Source organism: Pygocentrus nattereri, chromosome 19 (assembly GCF_015220715.1).
Source record: "Pygocentrus nattereri isolate fPygNat1 chromosome 19, fPygNat1.pri, whole genome shotgun sequence".
Classification (NCBI taxonomy): domain Eukaryota; kingdom Metazoa; phylum Chordata; class Actinopteri; order Characiformes; family Serrasalmidae; genus Pygocentrus; species Pygocentrus nattereri.
In genome coordinates, this window is record NC_051229.1 from 21,468,960 (window position 1) to 21,481,822 (window position 12,863).

Genomic DNA, 12,863 nt, shown 5'->3' on the forward strand with positions numbered 1-12,863 from the left:
CAGACAATGATGTCATTGCGCTCCATGATTGGTGGAGAGGTTTAACTGCAGACGGTCGTGTCGTTAGAGACACTTAACAAGATGACATCACTCATTAATCGCCCGGACACACGCAGCCCGTCTGATCTTCTGCTGCTCTTGAGTCGTACCTGATCACTCAGACACAGAAGAGCATGAACCGCACACACTCACAGCGCACACGCCTCATATGAGAGGAGCTGATAAACGTCCGGTGAGGACGAAGGAGAATCACCAGACAATGTGGAATGAAGACGTCCTCAGAAGCGTCTTCAAAGAGACGGATTATGAGAGTGGCACAAAGGAGCTGTGTGTGTAAGAGTGTGTAAGACTGTTAAGTGTGGAGATTCTGTCTGCTCTCCGCTTCATACAGTAATCCTCTAAAGATGACCTGCTCTATATCAGCTCACCTACTAACCAGAGATACCTCACCTAACTACCACAACTAACACCATTGTTTCAACAGAGAGAGAGAGAGAGAGAGACAGAGAGAAATGGAGAGGAAGCAATAGAAAGACAGAGAGACAGAGGGAGAGAGAAAAAGGGAAGATATATGAAGAGAATAATAGAGAGAGAGAAAGACAGAATTATAGGGAAAAAGAGAAAGAGAGAATATTCTGAATGCTGCTAAATGTGTATCTACCTGATGACGCAAATACATGAAAACAGCCTCTGATTCAGTGAACATTCATATGATCGTGTTCAGTCTTTCAATCTTTTAGTCTCTTGTAATAATGTAATGATTTTTGTTTGGTATTAAATATGTGCTAAAGTTTAAGACTGTTTCATTCACCCTCTCTCTCTCTCTCTCTCTCTCTCTCTCTCTCAGTGGTGTGTGGGCCGAGGTTCTCTCAGGAGCCAGCTGATCAGTCGGTTGTTTTTGGTGAACGAGTAGTGTTGAGCTGTGTGGTGTTTAACTACACCGGCATTGTCCAATGGACCAAAGACGGACTCGCACTTGGCATCGGAGAGGACCTGAGGGGTAAGAACACAGACACAATACACTACATACAGCACACACACACACACACACACACACACACACACACACACACACACACACATAACACTACATAGAGCACACACACACACACACACATAACACTACATACAGCACATACACGCACACACACACACACACACACACACACACACACACACACACGCAAAACATGACATACAGCACACTCACACACATACACACACACACACACATGCAAAACATTACATACAGCACACGCACACACATATACACACACACACACACAAAACACTACATACACCACACACACACACATGCAAAACATTACATACAGCACACACATACACACACACACAAAACACTACATACGCCACGCACACACACACACACACACACACACATATACTGGCCAGTTTATTAAGTACACATCTCTGCATCTACGCTCATTGTCCATTTTATCAGGTTCACCTCCCTGTAGCTGTAGATATACAACCCCAATTCCAGTGAAGTTGGGACATTGTGTAAAACATAAATAAAAACAGAATACGATGATTTGCAAATCCTTTTCAACCTATATTCAATTGAATACACTACAAAGACAAGATATTTAATGTTCATACAGATAAATTTTATTGCTTTTTGTAAATAATCACTCATTTTGAATTTGATGCCTGCAACATGTTCCAAAGAAGTTGGGACAGGGGCATGTTTACCACTGTGTTACATCACCTTTGCTATTAACAACACTCAATAAGCGTTTGGGAACTGAGGACACTAATTGTTGAAGCTTTGTAGGTGGAATTCTTTTCCATTCTTGCTTGATGTACGATTTATGGTTTATACAATGTCCCAACTTCATTGGAATTGGGGTTGTAGAATTACACTGGATTTGTTGTCTGTTTCTCTGCATTATTTGTTTACCCTGTTCTTCAATCAATCAGGACCAAAGTGACACATGCATATAGATCTATCGGTAAGACATCAGTTTATAGGGTTGGAAATTGTGGTTGAAAGTGCACATTCAATGACCGTGATGCTCGATTCATGCGATGTGTAAGGGAAAACAGATCAGCTGTTCCTCAGGTGACTGAGAATGTGAATACAGGGCATAATCAGGCTGTGTCAGCAGGAATAGTCCATCCACGACAGAGAGAGGGATACTGTAGGAGGAAATCAGTTTATAAACCCCTCATTACTAAGACGGGTGTAAAACACTGGCATTGATCTACTTAGATGTGGAAAAAAGTGATACAGTCAGAAACGTCATCCTCCAATCTATTGCACACCAAGAGAACAGCAGCAGAAACAGATTTTGTTCATGTGAAATTGTATTTATAATCTTACTGCTGAACAAAACCTCATATCTCCAAACTGGTAAATTTACAGGAGAATGAAAAAACCTACTTTACTTTTATTGTAAGTCAGTGGAACCAGAGTGTGTTCCAGGCCATTTTTGGCCATTCTTCATGAAATTTACACACAATATATTGGGCAACAGGAATTGTCTTTCTTTTTTTTAATTAAATTTAAATTAAATTATTTTTTTAATAAACATTTTTTAATTAAAATTTTTAATAAAAAAAAAAACCAAGAATCTCCAAAGTGGTAGCTTTATAGGAAAAGGCAAAAACATTCTTAACTTTTAATGTAAAGTTAATGTAAAGAGATTTCATATTACTTAATTTTAATCATTGTAATTTTCCATTTATATTGGACCATTCATCATGAATTTTGATACAATGTAAAATACACCTGTTGTGCTCATTTGATGTAGAAAAATGAAAGCAGAAAAAAATGGAAATACATTTTTTCTGGGTTTTTTGGACAGCACTGATAAGCTTGTTATTTTTTCGAGAATATAGACATTTAGATAACACGCAGTGCTAACAAATGTTGAAGAGTAAGAGCATTTCTGTTCCTCATTTTTCCAAAAGATCTGACTCTAGTAATATGTTGCATATTTTGTATACAAGTAGTTTCATTACATCATTTCAATATAAAACGTTTTCTTGGAGGTTCCAGTTTGTTTATCTCTTGTTTTTAGTAACTAACTAGGCTACATTCAAAACAAGTTATGTATAAAATATATAAAATATGTTTCTACAGTTTTATTGCAATTCTGATGGGATGGGATGGTCAAAACACCTTACTAAGGACACTTTATGGTATTTGTCACCTGTCTGTGCATGAGTGCACACATAGTGTCTTCACATACATGTGCCCACACAATTCACACACACACACACACACACACACACACACACACACACACACACACACACACACACACATGCAGTCATACACCTGCAAAGCCTGTATACGCTATGTACTTACACATACAGATGCTTGGGCATTTATGAATGCTGCCTTACACATACACTGTATGCACGCATACATTGTTCATATATACATGTACAGTATCTGCACATATGCATGATGCATTCACACATACACTCCACACACATGGTGTGTACACAAACACACTCAGCCATTGTATATTACACCCACCGCTATTACCTCCAATATATCTCACCTAACACACCCCTGTTTTGTTCCCTCCCTCCTTCTTTCCTGCGCTCTTTTCCTTCCTCTCCACTCTCTACGTCTCCAGACTCATCCTTCCATCCTCTTTTCGTTCTTTGTCCTTTTCGCTTTGTGTCCTTACACACACTCTCTCTCTCTCTCTCTCTCTCTCTCACTCACTCTCTCCTGTTAGTCCTACTTCAGCCCTCTAATCATAATGAAAATGGATGTTTCTGACACACACCTATAGACATGCGAACACACACACACACACACACACACACACACACACACATACGTACACACACATACATATACACACGGGTTGGCTATCTGCGTGGATTGGTTGAGCTAAAGGATGATGTAATCGTTGCCAATACTTTGGTGCCCCCCCATTCAGATCAATGATGTCATAATGTGTGTGTGTGTGTGAAGCGAGAACGCTTACAGAATGTCAATGTGTCGGAGTGTTGGGCCGCCCTCTGGTGGATATAACTTGATATTACAAGCAGCCGCAGACATAACTGTCTCTGATTGAGAAGACTGGGCAGTATAAATACGTGTGTGTGTGTGTGTGTGTGTGTGTGTGTGACAGCATCATGTTTGTGCTGTGTGTGTTGTGTATGGCTGTGGTATGGAGCTTGAAAGTGGACCAACAGTATTTACTTGGCATGTAACAATGAAACATATGATGTCGTTCTGCATTGTATTGTAGCACTGTATTGTGACTAGCATGTAAGCATATGGACCAGCTTTTGATTCAGATTTTGCACTTTTATAATGTTGAGTGCGCTAATAAACTAATAAACTGAATTGGTGAACATATTAATGAGACACATTTTCAGCCACTCCTTATTTTTGCTGTTTTGAAAAAGGCCAAATTAAATCGAGATACTGTGTGAAATCATATTAAATTCTGACTTTTCTGAATCCCCCCACCCCATTTTAACACTCTTTGGTGTTATACTATATATAAAGTTATACATTTGAACGCCTCTGGTCAAATGATGTTTTGTTGATTTTCTAAGTGAAAATAAATTATCTATCTTCTTAATAATCATCTACAGAGAACAAACCTACATTGTGGGGCACTCATGGGCTGGAGGTTAGGGATCCAGCCTGGTGACCGGAAGGTCACCGGTTCGATCCCCAGAGCTGACAGCACGTGACTGAGGTGTCCTTGAGCAAGACACCTAACCCCCAACTGCTCTCCGGGTGCTGCGGATTGGGCTGCCCACTGCTCTGGGCAAGTGTGCTCACTAGAGTGTATGTGGTGTTTCACTTCACAGATGGGTTAAATGCGGAGGTGAAATTTCCCCGTTGTGGGACTAATAAGGGTCTCTTTAATCTTAATAAGACATTTCCTGCATTTCAGAATTTTATTTTCAAATTTAGAAAACAATTTCTGATAATTAAGTTTAATTATACATGTATATATATACATTAATTGAAACACAAAATGAGAAATATGCCACAATTTTTCACAGGCTACATTTTGTTTCATTATTTTTCCCAATATCTTACATTCAGCAAATAAACACTAATTGTGCTTTTAAATGTGCAGAAGTGTTTTCTCTGTAGACGTGTAATTTTCAAAACGTTAAAAATGTTGTTTGACCAGGGGCACCCAAACTTTTGCAGACGACTGTATGTAGTAGATAAACCTGAGAAAATGGCAGGTTAGTATAATCTGGGCATGTGTGTGTGTGTTACAGCGTGGCCTCGTTACCGTGTGTTGCGGATAGTGGACGTTGGTCAGTATAATCTGGAGATTTCCTCGGCAGAGCTGTCGGATGATTCTCTGTATGAGTGCCAGGCCACTGAAGCCGCTCTCCGCTCCAGAAGAGCTAAACTCACTGTACTCAGTAAGAACTCACTTCACAGTCACTCTGCATGTGTTTTTCTGTTTGCAGGCCACCTTTCCAGGCTCCTCCCACAAACATGTTCTTTCGTTACAAGCTTTGTAGAACATTGTCAAAAATGATGCTCAGCCCATTGAGAAATTATGGTATTTGCATTATTCATGTACTAATGACTAAGCAGGGTTTTCACCAGTTTTAACTACTAGTTGGCTAAACTTAGATATTTTACTATTTTGATTTATTGCAGATTTGCTAGATTTATTGCAGTTGCTATTAAAGTGATGCTTATTAAAACTGAAGTGATGTCCAGCATCATAGGCCAATTTTAATCTACAAAAAATGTGTACTTAAGCAAAAAAAAAACTATATATATATATACACAACTATATATGCTATATATTAGAAAAACTATATATATGTATAAACTATATATATATATATATATATATATATATATATATATATATATATATGTAAAGCTGCTCATTAAGTCTTTTAAACAAGACTGTAATGAAAGTGTTGAAGTTAATAGTGTGATTGTGCTTTCTGTCTTGGTAGTTCCTCCTGATGATCCAGTGATAGAAGGAGCTCCAGAGATTCTGCTGATGGCTGGGGTTTCCTATAACCTGACATGTGTGTCTCGAGGAGCCAAACCGCTGTCTACTATAGAGTGGTACAAAGACGGAGTGATAGTAGAAGGAGCCCATACTAGCACTGTGAGTGCACACACACACACACACACACACATACTGGCCAGTTTATTAAGTACACATCTCTGCATCTACGCTCATTGTCCATTTTATCAGGTTCACCTCCCTGTAGCTGTAGATATAGAATTACACTGGATTTGTAGTCCGTCTGTTTCTCTGCATTATTTGTTTACCCTGTTCTTCAATCAATCAGAACCTCCACAGAGCAGATATTATGTGGGTGAAGGATCATTCTCAGCCCCCTTTTGCTTTAATGGCAGTGTGCACTCAAGCAGGACTCCACAAGTTTGTGCAGAAGCCTTTTATGAGTAGATCCAATCCATCTGACAGTTAACAGAACATGTGGTTCAATGGAAGAAATGAGACAAAAAAACTGACCTTTTTATACAAAGGCGTTAACATGGTCAGTTCCACAAATATGATTATACTTGAGTAGTGATACAGAAATAGTAGAGAACTTGAATATTTCTTCTTCATTTTCCTTTTTCAATGTGTCTCACCCCTTACTAATACCATGAATATGTATTCATGTATTACAGTACTGTGCAGAAGTGCACCCCAAGAAACTCCTCAGAACTCTATCTGGTTAATAATGTTAACAATGACCACTGATATAATACACTGTAAAATTATATCTTGGCAGGTGAAATCATCTTAATCAAGTCAAAATAATGTATTTTCCATTTTAAGTCATTTTATCTTGTGAAATTGTTTTATTTTATTGGCTGAGATTGGTTGTTTCAAATATTATATCTTGAAGCGAGCAAATTTATGTCAATTTGTGTATCTGCATGTCTCTCTCTCTCTCTCTCTCTCTCTCTCTGTCTCTCTATTTCTCAGGAGGTCTTACCTGATAGAAAGCGTGTGACCACACGTAGCTTTCTGCCCATCCAGCCAGTGGATACAGACACTGGACGCAACTTTACCTGTGCGGCCTCTAACCTGGCTGTACCGCTGGGCAAACGGACCACTATCACACTTAACGTCCACCGTAAGTGTGTGTGTGTGTGTGTGTGTGTGTGTGTGTGTGTGTGTGTGTGTGTGTGTGTGTGTGTGTGTGTGTGTGTGTGTGCTTGCGTGTGTGTTTTTGAGTGTGTGCATCTACTAAACAGCAACTGTACAGGAGAAGAAAAAACTTTTGAAAAGCCATGAAATGTTCAAACAGAGTACAGAGCAGCTGACGTGCTCGCAAAATATGTTTTCAGATTCCAAAACAAATTACTTATGAACTGCATGATGCAAGTAATGTGAGTGTGTGTGTGTCCAGAGGCAGACCGGGACCAGTTTTCTCTTGGGAGACCCCCATCATCATACACATCCACTTTAATGTGAACACTGATGAGCTCTGCTAACTCTTCAGTGCAGCTACAGATGAATATCAGCTGAATGTTCAGTCTTCCTTTTCACGGTGGAGCATTAATGCAGCTTGTTGCATACTGTAATTTGCCTGCAACAGAATTTAAAAATGATCAAAGTTGCATGCAACACCTCCAGAATCTCTGCTAGACAGCCAGATTTGCAGCTTGTATTTTTTTGATACTCAGTATCATCCTCACTATAAAGTCACTCACCAGGTGTAATTTACATATATGCAGCATTTCTGTCATCTGTGGCTGTTGTTGCAGCTTTATTTTTCTGTATTTTGAGATTGTGGCCAGAATATCCGGGTGTGGAATGGAAGTGTTGCTCATCACTGTTTTAGTGAAGAAATGTGAGCTTAAGTTATTGTTTTATGCCCCAGTATATGTCTCTGAAGAGTTTCTGGGAAAACATGCAGTTCACTCGCTACAGCCGAAAAAATGAAAGTGTGGCAAGAACAGGAACGTTATGAGCATCAAACTCCCAAATTCAGTTGTTATTAGTGAAGTCTAGTTCACTTTCACACTGTTTTCAAGCAACTAAGTTGCAAGAAAGTCCCACTGTGTAAAGCCATCCTTAAGAATGACATATAATGGAATTTTTACATTTGCATGCTCATTCAACTCTCTGTTTCTCTCTCTCTCTAGATGCACCTACGGTTTTATTATCAATCTCACCCCGTTCCGTTCTAGAGGGGGAGAGAGTAACATTTACCTGCCAAGCTACAGCAAACCCTCCCGTCATGGGTTATAGGTGAGTGTGTGTGTAACCAGGAGAGGTTTAAAGTCATTTTTCTTTACTTGCTTTATTGTTTAAACTAATCAAATGTACTTAGGTGATTATAGAATTATTAATTGTTATAATTATTAATAATGAGTTGTGAAGTTAGAAAATGAAGTACATTTGCATTCAATTTACATTCTGTATCAATGGCTGCAGGTCTGCATTTCTGACATTTTTCTATGGTTATGTGTCAAACAATGATTAAAATTATGGTAAAAAGTAACAGATGGATTTTCAGATTTAAACCATAATAAAACAAGCATATAAGCCCATATGGGGCCATGGTTAAAACAGAAAAATGACATTGCGTTTACTTGCAATTATTTTACATTTCCTCGCAATGATTCTATGTTCCCTTACAAGCCATTTGTGTTCCCTCACAACAATTTTCATTCCATCACAAATGCAAAGGACTTTGCAAGAGAATGCGAAATGTTTGCAGGGAAAAGCAAACATTTTGTAAGTGAACGCAATGGCTTTGAGCAGTAATGCAAAAATACTGCAAGGCAAGGCGATATCGTTACAATTTGTTTTTCACAATGTAACTTTAGGGGCTGAGTACAAATATAGAAAGGTTCAGAATCCTCACTTCTGACAGAATCCTTCTTTTGAGTGCCTGCTTTTGGTATCACTGGTGACAACTATGTCTGAAGTTTAAAGAGGGATAGGAGAGAGAGAGAGTGGATGATATAATAAATGTGTGTGTGTGTGTTGTAGGTGGGCTAAAGGTGGAGTAATTCTGGAGGGAGCGAGGGAGAGTGTGTTTGTGACGACGGCAGATCACTCCTTCTTCACTGAGCCCGTTTCCTGTCAGGTGTTTAATGCTGTGGGCAGCACCAATGTCAGCATACTGGTGGACGTACACTGTGCGTATCCTGGCCTCTCTCTCTCTCTGTGTATATCCATTAATTCAGTCGTAAAAATTTGCACAGCACGGGTCAAATTATTTGTTATTGATTTTCTACATAAAAATAAGTTTACACATGCTCTACAGAAAACACACTGATGCACATTTTAATGCACAATTAGTGTTTATTTGCTGAATTTAACACATGTGGAAAAATGTATGTATACTTCATATATGTTAAGTTCAACAAATAAATAAAAAGTGTGCATTAAAATCAGCAGAAAATGCCATAATTATTTGTACATTGTAGACAATCTGTTAACTTATTTTAACTTCTTTCATACAAATGTATCAGTTCATCTGGCTTTTGATCTGTCCATTCATCTGCTTATCTATCTGTTTATCTGCTGATCTGTCCATCCATCCATTTACAGTGGGGAAAAAAAGTATTTAGTCAGTCACCAATTGTGCAAGTTCTCCCACTTAAAAAGATGAGAGAGGCCTGTAATTGACATCATAGTTAGACCTCAAAATGAGAAAAAAAAAAAAAAATTCAGAAAATCACATTGTCTGATTTTTAAAGAATTTATTTGCAAATAATGGTGGAAAATAAGTATTTGTATCAATAACAAAATTTCATCTCAATACTTTGTTATATATCCTTTGTTGGCAATGACAGAGGTCAAATCTTTTCTGTAAGTCTTTACAAGGTTGGCACACACCGTTGCTGGTATGTTGGCCCATTCCTCCATGCAGATCTCCTCTAGAGCAGTGATGTTTTGGGGCAACATGGACTTTCAACTCCCTCCAAAGGTTTTCTATGGGGTTGAGATCTGAAGACTGGCTAGGCCACTCCAGGACCTTGAAATGCTTCTTACGAAGCCACTCCATTGTTGCCCTGGCAGTGTGCTTGGGATCATTGTCATGCTGAAAGACCCAGCCACGTTTCATCTTCAATGCCCTTGCTGATGGAATGATGTTTGCTCTCAAAATCTCACAATACATGGCCTCATTCATTCTTTCATGTACACGGACCAGTCGTCCTGGTCCCTTTGCAGACAAACAGCCACAAAGCATGATGTTGCCACCCCCATGCTTCACAGTTGGTTTGGTGTTCTTTGGATGCAACTCAGCATTCACTCTCCTCCAAACACGACGAGTTGTGTTTGTACCAAACAGTTCTACTTTGGTTTCATCTGACCATATGACATTCTCCCAATACTCTTCCGGAACATCCAAATGCTCTCTAGCAATCTTCAGATGCACCCGGATATGTACTGGCTTAAGCAGGGAGACACGTCTGGCACTGCAAGATCTGAGTCCCTGGCGGCGAGGCGTGTTACTGACAGTAGCCTTTGTAACGTTGGTCCCAGCTTTCTGCAGGTCATTCACTAGGTCCCCTGTGTGGTTCTGGGATTTCTGCTCGCCGTTCTTGTGATCATTTTGACCCCACGGGCTGAGATCTTGCGTGGAGCCTCTGATCAAGGGAGATTAGCAGTGGTCTTGTATGTCTTCCATTTTCTGATTATTGCTCCCACAGTAGATTTCTTCACACCAAGCTGCTTGCCTATTGCAGATTCAGTCTTCCCAGCCTGGTGCAGGTCTACAATCTTATTTCTGGTGTCCTTCAACAGCTCTTTGGTCTTCACCATAGTGGAGTTTGGAGTGTGACTGTTTGAGGCTGTGGACAGGTGTCTTTTATACAGATAACAAGGTCAAACACGTGCCATTAATACACGTAATGAGTGGAGGACAGAAGAGGTTCTTAAAGAAGAAGTTACAGGTCTGTGACAGCCAGAAATCTTGCTTGTTTGTAGATGACCAAATACTTATTTTCCACCATTATTTGCAAATAAATTCTGTAAAAATCAGACAATGTGATTTTCTAATTTTTTTTCCTCATTTTGTCTCTCATAGTTGATTTCTACCTATGATGTCAATTACAGGCCTCTCTCATCTTTTTAAGTGGGAGAACTTGCACAATTGATGACTGACTAAATACTTTTTTCACCACTGTATCTAGCTGTTAATCTGTCCATTCATCCATCTGATGATCTTTCTGTCCATCCCCCTACTCATCTTTCCATCCACCCATCCAAACATCCAAACAACACTCAAATAACCACCTTGTCAACCATCCATCTAGCTTTTGATCTGTCAACCTATCCAGCAGGCGATCTGTCTATCCATCCATTGATCCATCCCTGCCTTTACTCCCTCACTCATCCGTCCTCCTTCATCTTATTATATCTGTCCACTTCTTTCTAAAAGTATAAACTGTTGGTGTGACATTATTTTTTGTCTGATCACTCAGTATAAATTGGACAGAAATGCAGCTTCATTCAGTAAATGCTGAAAGAAATCCACTAAAATTACCACAATGTTATTATCAGTTTAACATGATTAAAAACAGCACCCTATAATAATTATAATCAAGTTTTACTTCTTTCTGCTGAGGCTTCATCGTGGAGCTATAAGACTATAAGGAGCTTATTTCATCAACAGTTCCATAGATTATATGCTTATCTGCAGTCTGGAGAAAATTCCTTTCCATTTGGTCATCATTCTTATTTATTTCTATATGTTTATTATTCATTTTCCTCCCTTTCTCTGTCTGCCTTCCTCTCTCTGAGCATTCTCTCTGTTTCTTTATCAAAGCCATACCTCCTGTCTCTCACTCAGTGTTTCACAGTATTACAGTTTCTCTTTTTCTTTCGACTGTTTCTGTCCAGTTGGTCCGATCCTGGTGGTGGAGCCAAGGCCAGTGACTGTGGATGTGGACTCTGATGTCACTCTGAACTGTAAATGGGCAGGAAATCCTCCTCTAACCCTCACCTGGACAAAGAAAGGCTCCAGTATGGTACGAGTGCACTCACACGCACCTAGTTTTACAGAACAAAAACCCCATTCAACTTAATGAGACATTATAGTGTACAACCTACATTTAGTGGCCGTTATCATTACTATGAAATTATTTTTATGTTGCATTTGTGTAACAGCTGTACTGTTCAGGTGTAGTTTTTGTTGTGTAATCTGACTAAGCATTACAGCTACTGCAAATATCCATACTGAGTCCTCCCCTATGTTTACAGAGACTGTGTGGCTTTATATAATAGAGAAACTTGTCTCTTTCTGTTGTCACTTTACTGATGTAGATTGAGGCAAACTGCGCTGTTTTTTGACCCAGTGTTGGTATATATGGCAAGTATGGCAGGAAAAATATTAGGTATGATACTGATACTGATACTGAGCTCAATTCCTTGCACTTATACTCATAAAAATGCAAGATTCCGACTTCACGCTGCTTGACTCAGTAGAATTATTAGCTAAAAAAGATAATACAGTGATTTTTTGCCTGTCCTTTGTATGATAGTCTCTAGAGAGACCTTATTGTTCTACTAGCTGAGCTGCTGTAACTCAGTTTCTCAGCATCTTTGCTTAGTACTTGGGCATGCAGCATGCTATTTTGAATGAAACAGCTTTATTGATAATTGTCTGTACACAGAGCTGTCTGTAAAGGCTATCTCTACAGAGGCTGTCTTAATCAGACAGTGCGTTTTCATACAGTGTGAGAATATAGAGTGTAGGCTTTGTTTGTACACAATGGTCTATTCAAACATGCAGTGACTCACCAAAGAAAGCAAAGCAAAAGACTCCAACAAGATGAAAAACTCCAAATCAAACCAAATCAAATCAATTTGTTTGTATAGCGGTTTTTACAACTGATGTTGTCTCAAAGCAGCTTCACAGAATTCCAGTAAAGACAAAGTTTTAACATG

The 12,863-nt window shown here is 39.2% G+C and overlaps 1 protein-coding gene across 2 annotated transcripts in view; it reads left to right on the top strand.

Annotated features, from left to right (window-relative positions):
- The window catches only part of kirrel1b (kirre like nephrin family adhesion molecule 1b), a 76,954-nt gene that overhangs the window by 47,684 nt on the left and 16,407 nt on the right, over positions 1-12,863 (top strand). For both annotated transcript variants that reach the window (XM_017699160.2, XM_017699161.2), the window contains exons 2-8: positions 848-1,000; positions 5,239-5,388; positions 5,944-6,101; positions 6,936-7,086; positions 8,102-8,207; positions 8,955-9,103; positions 11,817-11,944. In XM_017699160.2, the coding sequence (XP_017554649.1) occupies positions 848-1,000; positions 5,239-5,388; positions 5,944-6,101; positions 6,936-7,086; positions 8,102-8,207; positions 8,955-9,103; positions 11,817-11,944 (995 nt within the window). The remainder of the gene's footprint in view (positions 1-847; positions 1,001-5,238; positions 5,389-5,943; positions 6,102-6,935; positions 7,087-8,101; positions 8,208-8,954; positions 9,104-11,816; positions 11,945-12,863) is intronic.